General features: G+C 30.5%; 2 protein-coding genes across 7 annotated transcripts in view; one reads left to right on the forward strand and one right to left on the reverse strand.

Annotated features, from left to right (window-relative positions):
• The window catches only part of LOC132907531 (trans-1,2-dihydrobenzene-1,2-diol dehydrogenase-like), a 216,956-nt gene that overhangs the window by 41,807 nt on the left and 151,519 nt on the right, over positions 1-23,630 (reverse strand). The window lies entirely within an intron of this gene.
• LOC132907521 (DENN domain-containing protein Crag) overlaps positions 1-23,630 on the forward strand; it is a 44,227-nt gene that overhangs the window by 11,187 nt on the left and 9,410 nt on the right. For 2 of the 4 annotated variants that reach the window (XM_060960690.1, XM_060960692.1), the window contains 11 exons: positions 5,260-5,840; positions 5,907-6,147; positions 6,220-6,490; positions 15,572-15,663; positions 19,048-19,298; positions 19,587-19,775; positions 19,846-19,974; positions 20,059-20,308; positions 20,408-20,555; positions 20,669-20,869; positions 23,170-23,394. In XM_060960690.1, coding sequence (XP_060816673.1) covers positions 5,260-5,840; positions 5,907-6,147; positions 6,220-6,490; positions 15,572-15,663; positions 19,048-19,298; positions 19,587-19,775; positions 19,846-19,974; positions 20,059-20,308; positions 20,408-20,555; positions 20,669-20,869; positions 23,170-23,394 — 2,578 coding nt within the window. The remainder of the gene's footprint in view (positions 1-5,259; positions 5,841-5,906; positions 6,148-6,219; positions 6,491-15,571; positions 15,664-19,047; positions 19,299-19,586; positions 19,776-19,845; positions 19,975-20,058; positions 20,309-20,407; positions 20,556-20,668; positions 20,870-23,169; positions 23,395-23,630) is intronic. The other 2 variants (XM_060960691.1, XM_060960693.1) reach the window with 2 other exon arrangements.

Here is a 23,630-nt window from a genome sequence, read left to right on the forward strand (position 1 = left end):
TTTTAACGGATGTTTATTCATGTATATTAGTGCTACCAATGGTTTCATGTTCAGTTGTTCGAATTTGCTGTACTTCGATTCCTGATTAAGTAGGAATTGTGTCACATATTTCTGTGAATCCATTATTTCTTCAAGCATGTTACTGATATCGCCTTCCCGTCCGCTGAGAATTTTAAGTGTGACCAGTAAGATGACACTTCTCCTACAGAAAAAATGTGAGACAACGCATCAGCGTATTAATCTTTCCTTTCTTGTACTCTATTCCATATTCGTATTCTTCCAGTTAAAGACGCCGTCGCATTAATCTGGAATTAGGGTTCTCGACGTTCATCAATCAAACTAGCGGTCTGTGATCGATAACAATTTTAAATTTCCGGTCATACAGGTATGATCGGAAATGTAAATATATTATATTGCGGATATATATATTTGCGAAATATTGCGGAGTTATATATTTCGGCGTTATTCAGGGACGCGTATACGACCGGTTATCTGATCCTATAGGTTCTTGGCTGAGTACCGCTCCAAGATGCAACTTGTTGTTGGAACAAATGACTTCTGAAATTCACGATATTCTGGTACTGATTTCGTGATTAGCGCTGTTTCGAGTGATTGGAACGATATTTTCCGTAATTTTTTCCTATTTTCAATCGATGATTTTTCTTCAGGAACGTCGTCGGTTTGGCTAATTTGCTAACGTCTTAAAAAAATTTTCATTAATAACCACAGTCCTAAGAATCGTTTAATTTGCTTAGGATTACTAAGAGTTGGAAATTCTGTGATGGTCTTAACCTATTCCGGGTTTGGTTTCACGCCGCTTTCTGATATGACATGCCCGAGATAGAGCACTTCGGGCCGCAGATATCAGACTGCACATTTATCAGACTGCAGTTTCGGGCTTGTCTTTTTCGCTGAAGTAGTACTCGTGGTTTTTTATTGTGTTCCTCGAGCGTTTTGCCGCATATGATTATGTCGTCCAAATATACAGAGCATGTTTGATTGATAAGGCTTTTCAATACGTCATTCATCACCTTGAACTAGCGGGATCGTCTTTTAAAAGCCAAAAGCATTTAATTTAATTTGACATTTGTCGATATTCGTAATGCTCATGTGGAGCGCTAAAAGCAGTTTTGCGTGAGTATTTCGGGTTCATGGGCATATGATGAAATCCAGAGGTTAAGTGAAATGCGGAGAAATATCTTGCGTTCCCTAACTGATGGTAGAATCATGTCTATGTTAGCTAATGAATCGACGTTCTGTTGCGGTTTTTTGTTAAGTTTTTGCAAATCATGTAGTAATGAAATAAAGAATAGTTTCTTTATTTCGTTTCGCCGCCGACAATTTTTTTTTTTTTTTTTTTTTTTTTTTTTTTAGGTACCCCTCAGAAAGGGAAATTGTATGGGGAGTCGCTAGGTTGGATATTGCCTTTATCTAATGATTCTAACATTTGTTTTTCGATTTTTTTCTTATCAGCTGACAGAATCGATAACATTTTCAGTCATAATCGAGAGTCAAAGGTCAGTTATAATAATTTGATTACAGTTAATCTTAATTCTTGGTTGTTGGGGATCAACTTTATGATTATGGGATGCCGATTTCTGCAGAAAATAATTATTTCTGATTTTTGGTTAGAAAATTTGAATCCGGTAGTCTGTGACATTTTCAGAATTTGTTTAGTGTTCCTTGTAAGTATATTTCAGTGACGTGACCATTTTTTCTTCTGCATATTATAGTTAAATCGCCGGTAAATAGTAACTCTTTGTCTGGACTGGTAATTTCCTTAGCTTTAGAGGAAGAGAGAGCGTTGTTGTATCTGATTTTGATAACTCCTATATGTAAGAAATCACTGATGAAAATTATCATATCATAAGTCATAAACCTTTTCTATGTCGGGAGATATGACAGTCAGATGGTGTTGATTGGCATGTGCGTCGCATGTTAATCTCCAAGTTTATTAAATGGCTATAGGTAGAGAAAATCACTTTGAAATTTGGAAATTAACAGATATTTTTCTAAGTCCTAACAGAATGTATAGTTAATGATATTCTCTGTTAATTTGCACATCGTATTAATGAACGGAGTCGGACGATATTTGTTTAGGCCAGTTGAAATTTTGGCTTTAAGGTAGGAATGACTGTGGTTTCCTTCCACCTGTCTAGTACATTGTGAATCCAGATATAGTTGAATAAGGAAAGCATGTAATCAAGGGCAGGTTGAAAAAAAGGATGTTTGCAATTCCGTCATGCCTACGACTGGTATTGCTACATTTAGTTAAAAAATATTTTAATTGAACGGTTCGGATCCAGGGCGGATATGGTGAATGAGTCGTGGTTTGTATCTAAGGAAGTCGATGGGTGTACTTTCTTTTTGCGATGTTGGAATTCCTTTCAGTACTTATCACTAGAATTGTTTGAAATGTTGATCCTAACATTTCTGATATTTCATATGAATCTGTGGCAAGTGAGTTGTCTTCTTTAGTGAAGGCAGGCATTAGTGATTTAAAACTTTGATCGCTTTTATTTTTTTCCAAATTTCAATGATTAGAAAGAAATAGTTCGTTTATTCGAGATATAGCTCTATATTCTTTAAAATTGATAAGATTTATCAGAGATTTATGTGTTTTTATATCCATTGAAAGTATGTTTGCAATTTTTAACAACTCGTTCCATCATGCTTTATATTGGGTTTTTATATTACTGGAGATTTCTGTTTTTGGAGTAGATCAGGCAACTGTTTTTGTAATAATTTTTATGAAGTTTATAAATGTTTCGTTTATTAAATCAGCATTTGACGGATTTGGTTCCATATGTTGGGGAATTGAATTAAATATTCTGTCAAGGAACATTGCCCAGTTGATTTCTTAAAACTTCCATCTTGACAGCTTGTGGAATTAGATGTCATAGATCAGATGATATTTTAGTGTTATCTTGATCGAGAAGTGGTCACTATCATACAGATCATTTACTACACTCCATGTGATATTTTGAGCAATTGAAGGGTTACATAGCGATAGGTCTGTTGCATTAAAACAGCCAGATGCTGTGTTAAAGTGGATAGAATTATTGGTCTCTAATAGAAAGTCTAAGTTGGCAGATTATGTCTGTTTTTCGGTGATAGTACCACATGTATCAGTTTTGTAAGAACTCTACAGAAGTTTATGGCTATCAAAACCAAGGATAATAAAGGGTTTCGGTAATTGATTTATTAGATGAATAACTTCGTGTTCATCTAGATGCTGGCTGTTTCATATATAGATGTTGTATATGTGTATTGTATATTTTATGGAAGATTTTGACGACTATAGCTGCAAACCTGAACATGACTGTGATTTGATTTAGCTATAAATGTTGTCTTTCATGAATGTACCAGCTGCTCCGCTCAATTGGCTGGGTGTGCGATTTTTAAAAAAAGGTTTTGTAATTTTTGATCTTACTAAACATAACAATATTAGTATAAGGAAATAAAAAGAATTTATGGCCTCTTATCTTTAACTATGAAATATCCTTTGTGGCATTAATTCGATTAATTTGAGTCCTATTTTTCAAGTAATAAATGATATTTTACGTCAAAAATCTGCTAGTATCAATGAATCAGTTAGTGAATCTTTCTTTCTATCTCGTTCATATTTCATGTTTCTCACTGTAATTTCAAGGTCAACCAACTGAAGATAGGGACAAAGGTATTTCAATTGTGTCATTGATACCAGTATATTTCGAGTGTAACATTCTATCGTCTATAATTTGAAAAATAAGTCTCAAACGACATTTTTATGCATGAACTATTCTCATTGTTTTAATGTCACGAACTAACGTTGTAAATATCCTCTACATATTTTGTGACGCTCTATATGGCATTTATATTAATGAAAATTTCCAAGAAAAGTGCACAATATGTTTAAATTTATTTTAACGCATTTTCGGTGCATCGAAACAGAATGTCAAATAGGCAACTTAAGTGTATTAAGTGATTTACCACGGCATACACATTTATGATAAGTCAAGTTTTATTTAATATTTCGTTAGTAAAAAATGATGAATAACCTAAAGTTACAATGCTGACGATGTAACCAATATACTAACAATACATACATTCTTGTTGATTTTTCTCACTAACCCGTATGCTGCTTGTGACCCTAGCCCTAGCGCATTAATTATTTTTTTAAATATATAGATAAAAACCGAGCAATAGAATTAACGTTCATTTTACTCTTTTGTATAAAATACTTTACTTTAATTACTAATTTGACTGCTAGTACTTCAAAACATGACTATTTTATTTAAAAATTTATTTTATTTTAAAGAGTTTATTAATAACCACTTAAACATAATTGCTAAGAAACATTACAGAAACGTCTGTTATTCGAAACAACAACAATAGTTGGAAAATATGCATTCTTAAAGATTTATAGAAAAAAAAATAAAGTAAGATCAGACATACGTTCATTGAGTTAAAGATATCTTCTTTATCGTGTTTATGCTTGATTAACTTATAATATTGAAACACCCTTACGTTAATTGAAGCTTAGTTTATAAGTTATCAAATTCTTATGCGATTTATTCCACCACTTTCGTTCTCTAGAATTATTATGAAATAATTCTAATTTATTAAAGGAAATGCGTACATTAAACCGTGATGAAGCTTTAGTATAAAATATGAGATAATAAATTTCAGACATGTATAAAATTTTTCAATCATATACATATATAATTGTTATTCTTGTTCTGAAAGCTAGTAATGAACGAAGGATCTTTTTAATAGAGAATTTCCATTTAGAAATGCTAATTTTCATTAAATAATATATTACGAACAACTATTATAGAATCATTTTATGTTCGACTATCTAATCGGAGTGGCGGTTGCAGTAGAGGATGCGATTATACGTTTAAATCTCATTATGACGTTAATGAAGTAACATAATAAAATAGAATTTTGATAAAAATACATATATCATTTTTTTTTCTAGGAAAAAATATTTCCACTTTTTCGTCACCACTTTTATTTATTTATCATTTATTTTCATCAACGGGAACAATATTTCTTTTTCCCCGATAAAATTTTTGTTGAAAAATACTCCAAATTTATAACAAATATTGCTTCTGATCTGTAATATCGTTAATTTTTAACCATTTTCTGCTTCTAAAACGTTTTTTGTTTAGACCTACGTAAAATGCGTGAAAATGGTCGCGCGCATTTAATAAATATAACGTTATAAAATTAATTCTAGAAAGAAAAATAAAGAACATTTTTTTCTTGTTTCAGTTGAACACGCAGAAATTGACTACCAACAGTTAAAAATGAAAACGCAGAAGCAATCAGGAATATTTAAAAAGCTCACACTAGCTCAGTTAGAAAAATTACAGTATACAAATCCTGCAACGCAATCTTTGAACATTAGTAAATCTATATGCATCTTATCACATTGGCCGTTTTTTGACACATTTGAGAAATTTTTAGTTTTCTTACATAGCATGTGTAATAGCAATCCGCAACAAGTTCCTATTGAGAAATATATAGCATATTTTTTGTATGATATACCATTTCCAAGTCCACAGAGACCGAGAATTCTTGTGCAGTTAAGTACTAAGGACAGATTAATTTTGACTCAACCAGAAGATTTGGCGCTACCTAGGTCTGGTGCCAGTTTTCGACAGTTACTCATAAATTTAGGACCCGATAATTGTTTACTTATATTATTGTTAATCCTTACTGAACAAAAAATACTTGTACATTCGTTACGTCCTGATGTACTTACATCGGTGAGCGAAGCAATCGCTATGATACTATTTCCATTTAAATGGCAGTGCCCGTACATACCTTTGTGCCCTCTTGGATTGGCTGAAGTAATGTATTTTATTTTATCGGTTTAATGGTAAATGCCAAAGATAATAACAAATCTTATATTTTAGGTTCTGCATGCTCCACTGCCGTTTTTAATAGGAGTGGATTCCAGATTTTTTGATTTATATGACCCTCCTTCTGATGTTAATTGTGTAAATTTGGACACAAATAATATAGCAATTTGTGATGATAAAAAATATTTAAATGTAAAACTATTACCAAAGAAAGCAGCTAGACAGCTTAGAAATTGTTTAGAACATCTTTATTCGAAATTGATTTCTTTGGGCAAAAGTTATTCATCAATGAAAGGTATATTTACTATTGTCGTGCTTGTTCTTTTTTTATCACAATACTTTTATCTTTAATGACTTTGTTTTTTAGACACAGAAGATGAAGAATTTAGTGTGGATAAAGAATTTCAGCAGAAGCGAAAAGAGCAGGCTTTGGAGCTCGAAATACAAGACGCTTTTCTAAGATTTACCGCTACTATACTCAAAGGTTATCGTGCTTTTTTACTACCAATTACCAAAGCGCCAACAGTTGGTTCCACAGACCCAACTAGTTTGTTCAATATACAAGCGTTTCTTAGAAGTCGGGACAAGGCTCATGCGAAATTTTATAGTATGTTAGTGAAAACGCAAATGTTTATAAGGTTTGTTTTTATTAATATTTCTTTTATATTATTTACAAAGTTTAACATAATAAATTATTTATTAATATCATATACGGCGGTACTGCATATAACAAATTCTTATGCTTATGAAATAAACAGGTCATTGCCGTTATTTAAAGAATATTTTCCATTACTTCGAATTTAAATTTTAAAGTTCAACTTTTATAGAACATTATAGATATAGATCGAGTCACTTTTTAATTTTTATGAAAAGTGTGCGATATTAACGGGTATATATGGTATTAAAATTGGCTTTCTAAAATATTCTACTCATTTAAGATATTAACGTGATTTTGAATTATTTGTTTGTAATGTTTACTTTTCGTGTGAAAATGTTAAGAATCCATTTTGTAAGAAAATATTAAATCTATTAGCGTCTATTAGTCTTAAAGCTAATAGGTAGTCATAGATGGGGTATTTATCATAATTGCCGCTGTGATTTTTTACACACTTCTGATAATTTGACAACAGAGTGTTACGACTAAAAATTAGTCATTACTAAATCCATAACTAATAACAATATTGAAAAACTTCCAAGAATTTTTTATAAGAATACTTATTAATACAATATAAGTCAAATATAAAAGTTCATGTTTGTCGTATATTGCGTTAATAAAAAGTTATGTATTCTTATTGCATTTCACAATAAGAAAGAAAACTTGATTGCTTAATAACATGATACTTTATGGCTTTTACGTAATCTTGAGTGCGAAAAATTTAGATACATCAAATATTAATATCAATATCACCATATGTACGTACATTGACATTTCTTGTTTCGCCAATTTCGTTTTATATGTGTAATAATTACATATTGAACACAGTTTACAGCCCAAAGTATTGAACAATTTTAACGAACAATCATATTGTACAAGCGAGCCATGAAAGCTTCAAATATTTTATTAAGAAATACATAAATTATTAATTTTGTTTGTTTTATTTTTTTATTAATTTATCTTTTTGAATAATAGTTTTTCATCACGACATCGAATCAAATTAATCTCAAACGGAGTATTCTTTCACTGTTCTTCGATTACGATATACCATACGTTAGAATTTTCAAGCCTTTTATACATATGTATTTAATATAGATTCCCATGGTTTATAACATATGGATCTAATAACCTAGGGAAGTTTATCTTGAGGATTATAATTAGTTTGCAGAGTCCAGATTTGTGGCATCTAATATTCTGCAAACAGAAATATGTATATGAAACTTTTTTACTTATATCTACATTGATTCATAGCACTGTTAATTGTATGATCAATAGTTTGCAATATCGTCCCGTTTCAAACTGAAATTAATGCTTTTAAAACTTTTACTGTTGATTTTAGTTTAATTTGTAAGATTTAAATTCATTAGTAAAATGAACGATTATTAGCAAATATCTCAACAATCAATGTTTTTCAGTAATCTTCGAAACATAATTTTTGATTTTATCCAGAAAGAAACGACTTTTTTTTACGAGCTTTCAGATTCATCAGATCAAATTCGTATAATTACTTTCGCATTTTACAAACACCAAGTATATTATTAATATACATAACTGCCGCTTTTATCATCCATCGTTTTTATAATAATCAATTTCAGAAATTTACTGAATTATTACTTCATGTTGTATTTCAATATATTATTAAGTAGTATCTCATATACATACATAAAATGTTCGGTCAAAAATACTAAAAAGTATAAGGGATATTTCTACAAGCCGAAATAAAATAAAAATGGAGAATAAAAAAGATTGTCTTTGAGGCTCTGTTTATTTTAACTTTTAAAAATCAAGCAAAAGATTCTATATCCGAACTGAATCTAAAGCAATTTAAGACTTAGGCGACGAAGGCATGGTGATCTGTGGATACTTGAGAACCCAATGATACCTAATGAACCTTATGATACATGTTCGGTAGCTTACTTTGTATTTTGTTTAAGTCGTACAGAAGTGGACATTTTGTGCCATACACGCTCCACTTTTGTAGAATATTGTAGATTAAACACTAAATGTGTCCATTCACAGATATCTATAAGAGAAAATCGAAGTTTACCCTATGGAATTTTCGAATTGAGAGAATTAATGTCTCCTTCGGTCCACGAGTTTGTTTATATAATTAAGAAGAATATGGTAATAAATGCAGCAAGATAACTATGGTAGTGTAATATTTCCGTATACTCACGAAAGAAAAAAAGAAAAAAAAAAAAACAAAAACAAGTACAGAAAAATAAATTAAACCGATATTACAGCTACAGTTAATTAGTTATAAATTAAGGTATGAGGTACATACAGAGTCTCCCATATCCAAACTATGTAATAAGAAAACAAAATCATTCCGAACAGTAGAATTTGTGGATAACAGAATAATCACTTTTGTGATATTAAATTTTATTTATTCAAATAGAAATCAAGAAAATTGCCATTTTCTTTCAGTAATTATAGGTCTTATATTTTTGAGCAGCTTACATAATTACATAAATCTTTTAACATAAGTATCTATATCTAACTAATGTTTTTTATACCATTTAAATCTTTTTTTTAATGCGTGGAATACTATGGGGCAAAAAAGCACAGTCTTCAAAATCAAAAATTATTTTTATTTGCTGTTTGAGTTTGAGTAAAATTTCTACTTGTGGCACCCTTATAACCCATAAAAGCACTAATCATCACGAAATTAAATACTTTAATCTCTTATATTTCGATTAGGAATATTTTTTTGTGAAATCTTGCATCTCGTATTTTAGTAAGCATTCTTTGCGAATATGAAAAGCACATTAGAAATATAATAATACGTATGATAATAGCGTTTGTAATTGAAAAAGATTTCTGTGTGTTACTAGCAGACATTCTATTCGTATAACAGGATGTACGAATATTGGGTATTCGGATAATGAAGGTTCAAATACAGGAGGCTCTATTGTATAATGAAAAACGAGAATTAAATTATTGCGTTGAATAGATCTTTCAATATTTCGCTTTTGTTATTGAAATGATGCTGCTCTTCCAAAGCTATTCTAGACCAAAAACAGAAGTCATGTTTAAGCAAAAGCGTAATTAATATAAAACTGGACATACTGTTTATCAGATGTATTCAGAAAGTACTCAAAGAATAAAGTAGTTTTGGGAGAACATAATCATTTTGACACCTGAATCTATTTTTTAATTGTATATTAATTCATAGTTAATCAATTATAGTTTTAATATCGGTTTAATTTCTTTTCTGTAGCTTTTGTATTTTTTCTTGTTTTTTTATTTTTTATTTCGCATGTCCACAAATTCATATATATACATCAAACCATGCAATAATTATTTTTTCTCTGATTGTTATGTACTTTGTGTTTCTTACCTTATTTTTTAATTATGTGAGAAATTTTAACTATATTCGAGGACTGAAGGAGTCATTAATCTTCTTCACGCGGAAATTTCATAAGGTAAGCTATAATCTTCTCTTAGGGATTTCTGTGACAGATGTGTGTGCACAGATTTAACGTTTAATCTACAACTTGTTTTAGAAAATGTAGGTAGGATCGTGTATGACAATGTAATCGTATTTTTCCCTATTACTTACTTACGAGGTAAGATGTTGGATATGTTTCGTTTGAGGATTACTTGCTTAGATGGATCTGTATTCGTTCATGTAGGAAGCTGTCGGAGTTTAGAAATTTTGGTTGATTTTTAAATATCAATATCTAATAAACAAAGCCGCATCACAATTCTTTTATTCTTCATCTTTACCTTATTTCAATATACAACAACTCGCATTAAATTTTTTATCACATATATATATATATATCACACACACATATATATATATATTTCCACGAACTTGTGACTTTGGTAGATGATTCTCTAAGTTTGGGTCACTGAAGAGCTGTTAAAAAAAAGGTATCGCAAAGTTGACCTTGACCTTGCATTTATAGGCTAAATTTTTTCGATCCTAGTATTCGTCATGAGGAATAAAAGTGTCAAAGGAACCATGACCCGCGAGTAAAACGTTCTCTTAAAACATGATCTTAAAGTTGCATTGGCTCCTATATTAACATTATTTACAATATGTGTACATTTCGCAATTAGATAGAAAATAGGTAGTGCCATGTCAACATTATTAACGAGAAAACAGGGAATTATTCCTTAGCACATAAGACAATCCATCCTAAATAGAGCGAAGCACCTAGTTTCATGATTTTCAAGTACATATTACAAAATTACTTGGTGTATGAAAAAACCTTTCAGGCCTGATTTTCGGCCTCTAATTGTTATAGATTGGAAGATTGTTACATCTTTCAATATCTGTCACTTGTTTCTGCATCAGTCGATTTCTGTTTGATGAAGTTTTCAGCATGTAGGTACATAGATAGCTATATAACTGATATAAACATACAAAACGAATTTTTAGAATTTTTATTGCAGGCAGAGATGAAAAGGTCGTAAAAACTTACTACATATTTTCTTTTCGATTCCGACCAGTTACAATTTTTTCAAAATTTCTTTACACGTCATCTAATAAACTAATTCTTTTAATTTGTCAACCAAATTCAACTCGTTTGGTTCATTTTTAAAAAAAAGTTATTCTGTTTTAAAGGGTCTCCGAATATTAATGTGAGCGAGCGTACTTATCTTGGCTTAATATCTTTTTGCCTCCATTGTATTGCCTACGTACTACCTACGTAATAACATGAAGGCACATGTAGGAAAACATAATATCCTATGCCTCCTCTTTTCGTATAAATCGCAAAATTACAATTTTAATGAAATGTTTCGTTAATGTAATATTCATTCATGTAGTGCAAAATGCAGGGAACAGTTATGTTTTGCAGAAAATTACTTTGAGCGAAATCTTTAATATTTTCAAATTTTTCCATTTTATGAAAATAATTTACAGCAAAATTTTAACAAGGAATTCTCGTTTCTTATTGTTTCTTCGGCTGTTTAATTGTTCCATATACAATATTTTCACGATGTATAATTTTTTAATCAGATACGATACGTCAATGAGCAATTTTTAAACCTAAAACATCATATGCGTATGAAGCTGACATTTAAAAATGATCTCCAACAAATAGTTATCTTTTACAAAAACGAGTGGTTCAAACACAACTTACATACAGTGTTCGATAAATTGTAGTACAATCGACAAGGAGGATGATCGTGTACACAAAAGATAGGTAAAAAAATAGGAAATATTTAAAATGGAATTTTTCAGTTACTCTTCTAATTTTTGAGAAAAAATGATTTTGAATATAAAGCTTATCATTAATCGAGTAAAAAATACAAAACATTTTGTATGTAATTATATTGTGAATTAAATGAAATTTTAGACCTTATTATTATTTAACAATGATATTCTAATATAGAAATCAGTTTGTTTCAATCAGGTAACATTAAAAAAGAACGATAGATGTGGGACGGCGGTGGCGAATGAGTCGACAGAATGTTTCTTGAACATTGATGTTTATATTGACGTTAGACATTGCATATTGCAAATACAACTTTTAACACTAGAACTACCGTACCAGTTAAAATAACTGGTTTTACAATCTGGTTTTGAAATTCCTACTTCATGTTACATCTTTTTTTCCACAATAATGCAATGACGTTCGCAGCGATAACTAAAGGAATAATATAACAAATTTTATTTTGTTCTTTATGTATTCAAATTCAAAATAATTTCGTACCAAGGCTAGGTATACTATTACCAGTCAAAATGATCGGTGCTTGTCAAAGTGTAAAAGGATGGTGCAATCTGTTTACCGAACCCGAATTAATCAGTTTCCTGGTTTTGTACAATTTCCAACACGTTTTTAGAATTTACTGCGTATCGTTCAATATAATGGTATCAATAGTCAGGAGAATTCCGGATCGATCAGTAAATCGCTAGATGCTAACACTAGAAAGACCACACCAGTCCCAGATGGATTAATAATACGAAAAATGTGCTACATAACATGAAATTCCTTTTGTAAGAAACTAATAAATCAATAAATAAAAAAATATTCTATGATTACGTATTTTTTAAAGACCAGCCATTTTGACTGGTTTTGGTAGAAATAACTTTGTCTTAATTATCGGTAGATCTAGTATTAAATACACACAAGGTAATTCTCTCACTAGCGATCAACGAAAAATGCAAGAAACCTCCCTCCCCGTCTCGGTCCTGATCAATTGTATTACAATTTACCGGACAGCCGGTATAAGTGATTATTACTACTTACACACTGTAAATAAAAAAGATTCAAATGCAAAACATGCATACATACAAACAGCATTTGTATTCAGTTTATTTATTTTCGAATGTATATATCTAAATTTCTCCCTAAGATTGTACGTTGGATTTTATATGTTGTCAAGCATTTTCAATCGATTGTTTTAATTGTTTAACGGATGTAATCTACCCATCCGAACTGGAATAATCCATTAAATTAATCCCATCATTGAAAATTATGACGATCTGAAATTTCTCTTGGTCCACAATGATCTTCTATTATTTCTTGTTTGCATTGCTATGAATTGTATAGACTCCTTCATCTGTTAGATAATAATCCTCAATTGATAAATATATTATAAATAAAACCATTTTTATATATATATATATATATATATATATATATATATATATATATATATGATTAATGAAACTTTAACGTTTTTTCCAACAAAACGGTTGTGACCTTTCGTTCCTTTGAGACTTTTAATCGTCATGACTAGTAGAATATGATGCAGTAAAAAAATTGAAATTGAAATTTCGTTGCATACATTAAAATCGGTTAAAAGCGCTTGTAATTCGTAAGCTCTACTTCTTATGGCGTGAAGCTTTTATAACAAACTCCGTTCAATTGTTAGTAAGAAAATAACAAATTTAAAATAAAAGAGATATTTGGGAAATAGCTAAATGGAGAAACACATGAAAAATAGTTTATTTTATAATATAAACAACTTATTTGCTATAGATAACTATTATAATATTTCGTTGGGTCACCTTTTTTTTATACGAAGTCAGCAAAGCGACGAGGTATGAAATCAATGAGACAAACGAAATGTTGTTCCAAGCATTCTTGATTTCTTTATATTAGTTGTGTATACATTTGACTTTCTTCACTTTAATTTCTTTTTTTTTCTTTTTATTAATTAATTAATAAATATTGGATTTTAATGGGCCAACTGTTAAGCTGGCCGATACATAACATTAACATTATCCCTCCAAATGCGTTTCGCCTTTCGGGACGTATGCTTGGAATCGTTGCCAACTTGGAATCCAGTCGATTTTATGTATTCTTAAATGAAAAGAATTAAATATTTATCCAAGATATTTACATACATAGAGATAGATGCTAGTTTATAATACTATATAATATGGTAAATTGCACCAAAACCGTTCGTATTTATTCATTCCAGCATAGACAATTACAGAACCACCTCTTTCTTTAACAGTCGATTTCAAATTCGCTCTATGTTTTTCGTAACTTTTTCCATTTGATATAAAACAGTTGAATTTGATATAAAACATAGTTGGATTTATCTGTAAAAACTTTTACGAATTTTATGACGAATATGGCGAATTTTAATTAATTATATTAGACCATTATTTTTTTATCCAGAAAAGATGTTCTTCAATGGGAGCTAGTCTCCTCGCCTTATGATTCTTTCGATTTATAAAAAGTTACTCTTCATCAAAGAAATTCAATCAGACATCGTCACGAACAGTATGAACATTAATTTGTGTGCTCATTCGTGTTTAAATTTTGTCAGATGATGTACCGTTTCGTTCAATCGTGCCGTTATTCTCCGTGGGCTTTTAGTACGTGTTTCGTTATTTACATTTACATTAACTTCTATCTATTTCAATGGACAGTTTGATGGACAGCCTTAGTCGAAACTTTAATGCATTCTGAAATTTGATAAACCAATTTTTCGTTCTTAAGATGGAGAATTTCTAGACGCTGCGTTGTGTGCGTGTAATATATTTTCCATGACTCGTTTCTATCTGTACAAACTGATATTCCTAACTATATTTTACAAATACAATGCTTATCTATATATAATAATCAAATGAACTTAGCGAAATACATGTATACACTAGAAATAAAGGATTAAGTTTTCCTTTATTTAAAATTTTGTATTTTTTTTTACTAATAGTTAAACGGATCATATATCAAAATTTTATGCCGCAGTAGAGCTTAAGAATTATACTTTTAACATGTGCAAAGAGAAAAACGAAAATCTCAGCCGCAACTTGCGAACCATGTACAATGTTATGTATATATTGGCAAAAGTGTTTCCCAATTTATATATATTTACGATTGCCATTGTATATTGTTAATGACCTTATTTTCTTGATTTCTATAAAACTTATCGGATGTTCGGAAGTTAGTAACTTTTTACGGAAAAGAATAAAAGAATTATTATTAGATAACATGCAGAATATGAAAAAAGCACGTATGTATATGCTATAACATGTAACATAGTAGGTGATTTAGTACCTCTATATCTGCGGCGATTTGTTAACAAAATTTACTGCAAAATAATCATTAATTTTGAAACTAAATTTATTAATTGCATCATATTCTATTCACGAAGAAAGAATACAATTCTACTTTCAATTTTGATGTCAAACACATGATAATTATTGTGAACTTTACTGAATTTCTTTCACAGAAATTTTATCAATATCATTGTGCGTATTGTTTTGTTTTGTTGTTAGTAATTATTAGTAAGAAAGTATGCCGTGCCTGTATTGTGTTGTAGTAATGTTTCAAAAAATCTCCATTTGGAATGATGTAGGACGTTCGTACATCGCTATCATCGAATTACTATCAATAAGTAATGTAATAAGAATTAATTTCACGTTCGGTGATTATTATCTATAGATCATATGCTAATTAAAAATAATGTTTTATTATGTGGATTGAGTGATACTTTTATTCTCATAGTTAATACCGATACATTCAATCTACATACAATGTGCATTATTTTCATTTCACTATCAAGAAGTTTTGAAGTTTGACTACGTACATATATTATGGACTATAAATATTATTTTTGCAATACATTATTGTGTTTGATATTTTTTTAGATTTATAGAAGAAAGGAGTTTTGTATCTGATATGGACATGGCGGGTTTAGCATTTTTTGACGAATGTACCGAACGCATCGAAGAAGAAAATGGTGAGAATACACACGTATTTTGTAATAGTTTTCATTAGAATAGATGTTGTTCTATTTAAAATTATTATGTATACGAGTTTGATTTAATTAGAGTAATATTAATAATTTGACTATTTGGTCATTTTACACCAAATCGGTTACTTTTTGACGTCGCTATCAGACATTTTTTCAAAGTGGAAGTTCTCACGTATGTAAATAAAATCATATTACTCTGAAAAATTAATTTTATAACATTGAAAGTTATAAATATATTCTCAGTTTGTAAATTCCTCTTTGCAAAAGTTAGAAAAAATATTTATATATGTTTCATCTACCGTTTTTAAAATGGGATTTTTAAAATGAATGCTGCAGTGAATTCCTAAAGGATGGGTGCGCCTCGTTTTACATATATTTTATAGTAGCGCCGTAAAACTGATTAGCACTTCAAGTATAGCATTTTTCATGAACGCAGCAAGTAATTAGAGATATGTTGACAGTCATAATGACCTAGAGACTTGATAGGGCACATATGATATGAATTGAAAATTAGCCCATCCTTTGAAGTGTATCTATAAAATTTATCTATTTGTAAAGGAAAACTATTATGATTCACTTTTAACTTATATTCTGCAAGCTGAAATTTTGTGACACATCGTTGAATTGCTAATTACTAACTGTTATTATAGATGTTGATCCGAAAAAATTGACATGAATGCCTAGGTACGTGGAACGCATACGGTCCTAGCTTCTGTTAGATTAGTTGGTAATCTTACGTAACCCTTCCTTTTATAACTTCACTATATCCCCTTCATCAAGTATGAATCCATCGCGCGAAGAGCCCTTCTGCAATCTCGGGCAGTCGCCAGCGATCACTAATTTAAAAAAATATAATATGTACAAGCTTTGATCAACGAGTTGTCGGGCCGCATTGTGTTCGCAACCACGAAAACATGAACGAAACACGGATGACTCGTTGTTCGCTACATTCGCTTTAGGAACAATTTTTGCGCAGGTCAGACACATAAAAATAGTATTTTTTATTCAGAAACATACGAACGGATGCATGAAGATCTCGTTGGTAAAAATTATAATACGATCGCAGAGGAAGGCTATTTTAGTTACAAATTTTAAAACATTAGCGGTAATGAACATTAATTTCCCTAAAATTTTTAATATAAAAGTTATCTTACATTTTCCTATATCTTGAAGAAATTCAGAGAATATTTGTTTTTTATTGCGTTCTTGTAATGAGAGATGCGCCTAATATTTCATTTCTCTCATATTTCATTCTTCAAGATTAGAACCTATACCATTTACAATATTGTTCTACACTACAATACATCCGTTCACGAAGCTAACAACTTTGCGCCGCACGAATTGATTTTATAAAAACGAGCATGATTTCTAGCCCGTTTACTGATCAAGAATTGGGAACCTATGGAAATTCGTGGCACCTATCGAATTACGAGAATGACAAATCCGGAATTTGCCAACAGATTATTTAAATACGGTAAAGGAATGCACAATCCTCTCAGTTCAAAATTGGAGATTACGCTCTATATATATTGGAGGAACCAAGAAGCAAATTAGATCGTCATTATATTGGATTCTATGAAATAATTGATTTAAAAAACTTAACGTGATATTCTAAGTGGGATACAATAAATTTGTCACAAAGTACCAAGATAAATTAAAAATTGCATACACGGATTAACACTGAAAGCATCAGCTTAAAACCTGGTCTCATCGCGATGGCAAATTGAATCAAAATTCGCGTATAGGACACCATCAGGAACCCACAACCGAATTGCCAATTCATATGTGGATATACCCTAACGATAAGTCTCACATATAGATACACAAAACAAACACTGCATCGTAACAAACGATGTTTCATGTAAAAGAGGAGATGTTACGTTTGTGTCACTATAATTCGAGAATAATTTCGAGAGCTGTGCTACCCAATATTTCGATTTCGGGTTGAATCGGGAATTCTACTTGTGATCAGGCTGGGATCTCGATAGATTTTCAGATGATGTTCAGATAAACCGCAATTTCGTATTTTTTATTATAGTCAAATGTGAAAATCATTCTAAATAAAAAGGTAAAGAGTACATGATCTGATTGTAAAACTAAGAATTAACGTCATACTTATGTGTTCAGAAACGTTTGGAATTCCGATTCGACCCAATCCGCGGCTTGGGTATTCGCTCCCCTAATAATTTCCTTATTTGGAGATTGTATGCTTGGCTTGGATCTCGGAAGACTCATAACCAATGCAAAACTAGAATCTTTTCCATGAAAATCCCGCGTAGTGGAAAGATTTCTTCTATCTTCATAGCTCCTTTTACTCTAATTTTTGGGTATAAAAAGTGTAGCAACGAGGATTAAATTGGTTCAGTTGAACAAAAGACTATGTACGAGGTGATTCTGCGAGATCACGTATACAAATCCTAGTTGAACCACTTCAGCACTATAAATACGTCATGCTGCTGTTAGTCATTATTCTAGAGTACCTTTTGGCTACCACTGTCTCGTTTGCATGTAAATCGGGAAGGATTAGATTCTTGCTTCGTCAGAATCGAAACTAAACAAAACTTCAAGGATATTCTTATTTGTTTCCTTACTTCGTGACAATTACACTAAACGATTGTAGGTCCCGGCTTTCAGAATATGTACAATATTTTTTACCATGTGCATAACGTTCTGTTCAATCGTAATATCCGGTCCAGAGGAACCACCTTTGCCTCTAGAGATGTACCGATTAGTTAGCGTTACGAGCGATACGATATTAATATTTTCTTAGCGTTAACCATACATTGAGTTGATTTGTCGGCATATCACCTTCCTAGGGCTTCTGGCATTAGCCAGACATTGTTTCATCACGGAATCTACTTTCTTCGGCAACCGATATAATTAACAACATTTGATTTATTGTACTAACAAACTCTATAACTTAAGAGTATCCCGGCTACGTAGCCGTCCCTTCCGACTCTTAACATCGATATGAATATACCTTTCTCAGTAAAACTATATATTTTTATCATCTTCAGCGAAGAAAAGTTCGATAAGGTACAAAAACTGTGTTTGAATAATATATGATAATACAGACAATTATTTGCATAGTGTAAACAGCGAAGTAATTACTGTTTTCAAAATGCCAATTGCTTTTCCATGGTTTTAAAATTGGAGTTGACTAAAAAATTATTTGTACAAACTTATACTTAGGGTTAGTTGATTTTTTTGAGTTTACTGATATTTTACTTATTTAATATATATTTATTTTCCATATTTGTGGTATTTGTTGGGTTTGTACTAAGTAAGCCATCCTTTATGGTATTGTGTAAGACTAGAAATTAACTAATTCTTTGGAACATGTTTCGTAATTTTGAATACATATTTTAGTGCCTCTTTTGGAACTGGATGAATCTCAGCATAGCGAACGGACAGTATTTATACCTCCGCCTGAAGCTGGCCCAAATCAACCGCCGATAGTATATCGTACATTTAAGCTAAATCCTGATTTAATAAGACCGCAAAAGAATTTCAACATAGGAAATCCGAATTTAAGTGCCTTCGGAATAGTACCAGGAAGTCCTATGGCACGTAGAACCAAGCATGAAATTAAAGTAGCACAAAGAATGGCGCGCAAACAAGTAAATATACATTTTTTAATTATTATAGTTCTCAATATATTTTCAAACATTAAACAAAATTAAATGAAAACACAGTTTCTATATACATATATCTAACATTTATTTTTAACGTCATAAAAGAGAAATTATGAATGAATTGTGAATAAAATGACTTGAACTATGCGAATATATAAACATTAATATACCTAATTACGATTCTTATCTATTACTTATATAGTTTTTATGAGAGAATAAAGTTGTTCGCTAGCTTATATTATTTCTTGTAATATCCTAAAGCGTCTTTTTCAGGCAGCGATGCCAGATAGATGGGGTAGATGTCTACTTGGAACTTGTTACAGCCTTTGGTTTTTGCATTTACCGGCTATGCTACAGGTCTCGAATCAACCGGCTACTATCTTACATCAAGCTTATGATTTATTAGTCAAAATGCCGAAATTACATCTTGACCCTATCGAAGAAGTAAATTTTTCTATTCTTGTGTGTTTAAACAATTGTTTTGCAATTAAATTGTGTTAACGAATCTTACCGTAGAAGGTATCGATTTTAGGTTTGCTATAGAGCTATGATGCAACTTTGTGGCGTTTATGGACAGCCTGTGTTAGCTGTAAAATTATTATTTCATATGAAACGCAGTGGAGTTCAGCCAAATGCACTCACTTATGGATTTTATAACAAGGTTTGATTTTTCATATATTATCATCTTTTGAGAAAAATGAATTGGTAGCATTCCGTTGTAAAATGTCTTTTTTATAATCCTTAGGCTGTACTCGAAGCAACTTGGCCATCTGATATGACAAACTCCAGTCAATTGATGTGGAATAAATTAAGAAACGCAATAGTTGGAGCTGCTTTGTTTAAGAGAGCTGGTAAAAGGAGCGCTAGAAGAAGATTGAGTTCCAATGCAGAATTATTATCTGTCGATGGCAAAACTGCAAGTATGGAACATGCATTTTCTAGATCTAGTCTTGACAGTTCTCATTCTCAAGACACGGAAGCTGCCCACAGTGATTGTGAGTACTAATTTATTATGTTGAATTATTGCTTTCTTAGATGCAGGTTCTTATTTCTTTTCCTTTTTTCTCGCTTTTCCCCCGTCATTGCATTGGTAGCTACTAAAGGGAGCTCTGTCCCAGATCTGCCAGAATATGGACCTTTTGAAATAAAAAAGCTTCCCCGGCAAAATAGTATTGTTAAAGATTCAGTAGCATTAAGTGTTATACCAACAGAAGAATTGGATAATATGTCGTTGAATCAAAGGTAATTCTTTTCATTATTCTATCTAATTTTAATTTTGCTTTGTCTTTATTAATGGCATTTATATTTATGTATCACATATATTTTCATATATCTTCATATATCTTCATTTTTAGAATAATTCGAAATTTGGAATCACCATTGAAAAGTCCTATTCGGACACCAGTCACAGAAAATGACCCATTAGGTGCTTTAATTAATGACGAAACTCCGATTGTCTCACCCTCCGAGGAGAATGATTCAAATTGTTCGACAAGTACTTTAACTGTTTTTAACAACACCGAAGAACGCCCAGGAGGACCTCTTTTATTTCGAAGGTAGGTCCTATTTTTATAATTTATAACTGGCATTTATATATATTGAGATAATTAAGAATAAGATACATTTTTATTTAAATATAAATTGTACAATTAGTTACATACGTCTTATGGATACATAGACACGAGTTCGCACATGTATGCATTAGAAATCTTTTTAATATGAGGAGGTAAAGTAAAGACCTTACTAATAAATTAAAAAATTAAAAGATATTGAACAAAATAATTGTTTCCGGAGATATTTCATGTGCTTTTGAAACAAAACAACAAAAATAATAAATATCTCTTGAGCTGGTTTTCTGATATGAGCAACTTAATACTTTCTTATATGGAGTACCGAGATGCATCGATGCATAAAAAGATCTTATTCTATTAAAAAAAAAAACATAGTTGATCTTCATATGTCCTCTACGTATCTTCATATGTCTTAATACGTTAATTTAAAAAAAAAATTTTTTTGGTCCCATAATTATTTATAATTTTTTATCCGGTGGAATGAGTTCTATCAACAATTCTGTCCACTCCGCAAAACATTTTTTCTTCGAAATACAATTTTATAATTAATTTTTGCGTTCAAAGATCTGTCCCTTTTTGTTTACTAGTTCTTCTCTGTAGAATGTGATATCTTTCTGTAGATTCTATAGAATGTTTCGTCTATCTTTATTCAAAAACTCATTAAGCTCATGTCGCGGTCATTATGGTGTCGTTAAAGCCAAAAGCGTAACATTTATTTATTCATATGGTATAATTCCTTAATATCAACGCGTACGCTCAATTTTGTGTCAGTAAAATACCGGCACCTTTATATTATCAATTAAATATAAACAAATAGTTTGTTTTATTAAAAAGATTTTGTTAAAATATTTTTAAATGTGTATGTTTAGATTCATGTTATATTCATTTTTCTGCCAATTTTCATTACCAAAATAGGTGTACGCTCAATTTTGTGAGCAACTGTATGTATCTTTTTATATAGAACTAAATATGCGTATACCTGTTTATTTATTAATCGATACATTTTTTCATATGTTATAAAAATGTATTAGATTTGGATTGAGAAATATTCTCATTTTAATGTAACATATTATTATATTGATTATAACATATTATAATAGTAAATATTTATATCGTATTATTCCGAAGACATTGCGAATTTGAATCATGCAAATCCCAGACTTTGGATGGCTTCCGGCTGTCAACCTTACAAAAATACTCACTTTTTAGAATATTTATTTCTATCTATTACCTATTATTTACCTAGTTCTTAATTATAACTATCTTAAAACTATCTTATAGATACTAGTAAAGAAACATTTGATAAACATAACAAAGTATTTAAATATATGTATATACGTGTGTAACTATACTTATTTATTAAACAGCAAATCTATCCTTCGTATTTGTTTCTATAGATCGATATCGATCAGATTATGTCCCCATTGAAATCAGTCAACTTTAATTTAGGATATTCTTTAGTATTATTATAATAAAATGGTAGCAAATTTGTTTATTGTGTCGTAACAAAAATGACGTAACTGGAGATAGAAAAGGATAGCATAGGTATTAGATATTCTTGAAATGTTATTATGTAAAAATGAACGTGCAAAATAGAATTGAGAATAGACTTTTTTACAAACTACATTCAGAGTTTTATTTTTACTACATAGACGATAGACAAAGGTAGATTTTATTTTATTCCTTGCATTCAGCTTTGCCAGTTCTTCGAAGATTAGTTAGATCTTAACATCTTTATTAGATAGATTATTGAGAATGAATAAAAAAGAGAATAAGAAAAGAAGTTATTACTGCATGAGAAAACAGTCCACGATATTGGAATTATGGCTAATTTACTACTCTATTGACTTTTCTGTTTTCTTTCATTGCATTGGGAAAATATTTTGATAAATAATGTATATTGCCATGAGACGTTCCGTTTTTATTTCTAGTCCAAGCTCATTAGGAAAGTTCATTAGGAACTTTCTTCTTCTAATTGTAAGTGTCTAAAGTTCGTTATAAAGCATCGCGACACGTTTTTGCAATAATATTATAATATAAACGCATATTTTGGAACATGCAATGAGAAAATAACAATTTTGATCTGGAGTATGGTTAAATTACAGCTTAAACTAGGAAATTTTAAATATCATATAGAAAAAATATGGAAAAATATACTTATGGAAAGATATATTAACGGCAAAAAATTCTGCTAATAACATCTACGTAATATTGCTACAGTATTAATAAAATACTATAATATTCTTTTAATATTACTATAACTGTTCTTTACATTTATATTGCAGTAATATTTTGCCTCGTAGTGCAACATTTCATCAAACGGTAGATGAAACTGGTGTCGCGATAGGTGGACATTTGCAGAGGAGTGAAACTATGCCACATTCTGTTGCACAGCAAAGCGAGCAAGATAAGGAAAGAGAACGGCTAGAAATAAGCAGTCTTTGGTCTCAAAAGGACAGCGTTACTTCCAGTCTTTCAAGTTTAGGCTCCAGTTTGAAGTTGAGTTTTGGGTAAGATAGACATTACTAATATTTATTATCATGAACCTATAAAGTTATTAAGTTAAATTAAATAACCGAATAGACAATTTCGAATCTTAGTTTTCTTGTTATTACTTTTTAATATTTTGTGTGTAATTGATTAAAATAATTATACAAAAGATTTAACTATTTACTAATAATAATTATTGAACTAATTGTGTAGGTATTAAATATTTAAAAAAGAATGAACTGAAAAGAATTGGACA

Source organism: Bombus pascuorum, chromosome 5 (assembly GCF_905332965.1).
Source record: "Bombus pascuorum chromosome 5, iyBomPasc1.1, whole genome shotgun sequence".
Classification (NCBI taxonomy): domain Eukaryota; kingdom Metazoa; phylum Arthropoda; class Insecta; order Hymenoptera; family Apidae; genus Bombus; species Bombus pascuorum.